At 39.1% G+C, this 1676-nt stretch overlaps 1 protein-coding gene across 8 annotated transcripts in view; it reads right to left on the bottom strand.

The window, feature by feature from the left end:
• Window positions 1-1676, bottom strand: part of ENAH (ENAH, actin regulator) — a 110038-nt gene that overhangs the window by 6430 nt on the left and 101932 nt on the right. For all 8 annotated transcript variants that reach the window (XM_023531006.1, XM_023531004.1, XM_023531003.1 and 5 more), the window contains one exon: window positions 1217-1295. In XM_023531006.1, coding sequence (XP_023386774.1) covers window positions 1217-1295 — 79 coding nt within the window. The remainder of the gene's footprint in view (window positions 1-1216; window positions 1296-1676) is intronic.

Genomic DNA, 1676 nt, shown 5'->3' with positions numbered 1-1676 from the left:
TTGCAACATTATCGGTCCCTTTTGGATCCCCAAACATCTGCTAGCATTTTAAAAAATGAGTGAGAGAACGGGGAAAATGGCCTTGGAAAAAATACCTGGGTTCTAATCCTGACTCAACTATGTACTTAGCTGTGGGACCGAGTAGATTTGACTTCTCTGAGCCTCAGAATAGCAGAATCTGCACGTAAACACTACATGAGCGATTACTACGAGGACTAGGAGACAAGGTCACGCTCAGAACCCAGCAAACACCTAGCACCATGTCAACCAGGAAGTCAGTCAACGCTATTACGGCGATTGGCCTCGCCATTAGCCCCAGAGGCTCCCCTGCAGCCCGGGCCAAGGAGACGAAGATCAGATTCTCCACTTCGGGGCCATCTGCACTCAGGTGTGCGAAACTGACACTCACTTTCCACTAATTTTTTTTTTTTTAAATTATTTTACCTCTTCTAGGAATAAACTATTTTAAAGCTCCATAATCTCATCACCTATCACTCCTACCACTTTTTTTTTTTTTGAGTACACAGTACTACATATTCTACGTATGTATCCAAAATATGAACCATATTGTTTTCTTTTTTGTAGAGTTGATATAACTGTTCATATTGTTTGGCCACCTGTCCGTTTCACCTAACACGGGCAAGTGTTCACAATCCATTGTTAAATATTCTCAATTACGATTCCTTAATGCTGCAGAGCTGCCCCTATGCTGTATGTTGATATACTTCTCCAATATTTTCTTAGCTTAAGCTTAGAAGTGAAATTGCTGGGTTCAAAGGTAAGAGAGTTATTTTTAAAGCTTTTGATTTGTTTTCCCAAACTGTTTCCTAGAAAGCAGAAGTATACAAGAGTGCCCATTTTCCTCACATTCTTTCTAAAACCAGATTTACTGGGTCTATTTTTGCCAATGTCAGTGAAAAGTGGGAACCCCACCCCGCAAATTCTAACAACTGTGCACCATGCACTTACATTTCAAGTTTATACCATACCATTAAACCATTACCCCACCCACCATCACTGCTGGAACTGTATGCAAACCCACTGAACCAAAAAAATGAAGATAAAAAAAATAATATGGTACTAATGCCATTGTTTAATTTGTAGAAAAATATCTTAACTCTATATTCTTTTCAAGTATATTTACGATCTGTCAAATACATGCACACGAGATACTTTTTCAAGTACAAATAAAGGACAGCTGCCACTGAGTGCCCACCTGCTTCAATCTGTCGTAGTCTAGTATCTCTGTCTGGACTCCGTTGGCACTGGGCTGGGATGAGGGTGCAGATTTTGGTCTGTGCAAATGAAATTTCCAGAACAGGTAAACAACACGTAGGCTATTTAATGAGTTCATAAAATATTGTAAATTTACCGACCCAACACCAGATCTTTTAAGTACATTTCTTAAAACACATGGTGTTAAAAGTTAATTGTCAAAGGTGTAGGACTGATTAGAACATAAAACAGAAATCATTTTTTCACTTTTCTCAGTATTTTCAGTTATTTGTAAAGAAATTAGAAAAAAGGTGATGACAACTGTTTCAGTAAAGAGTAGAAGACAGCATTCCTTGGGCATGAGGCAGGTAACCAGGTTAATCATCAAGACAAAGACAAAGGGTTGGCTCTGACATCCGAGGCCCAAGTGACACGATCTCGATTTCGCCTTCTTTTGAAAT

Source organism: Pteropus vampyrus, unplaced genomic scaffold, assembly GCF_000151845.1.
Source record: "Pteropus vampyrus isolate Shadow unplaced genomic scaffold, Pvam_2.0 Scaffold60, whole genome shotgun sequence".
Classification (NCBI taxonomy): domain Eukaryota; kingdom Metazoa; phylum Chordata; class Mammalia; order Chiroptera; family Pteropodidae; genus Pteropus; species Pteropus vampyrus.
The sequence above is the reverse complement of the archived record's forward strand: the minus strand, read 5'-3'. Positions and strand labels throughout refer to the sequence as shown.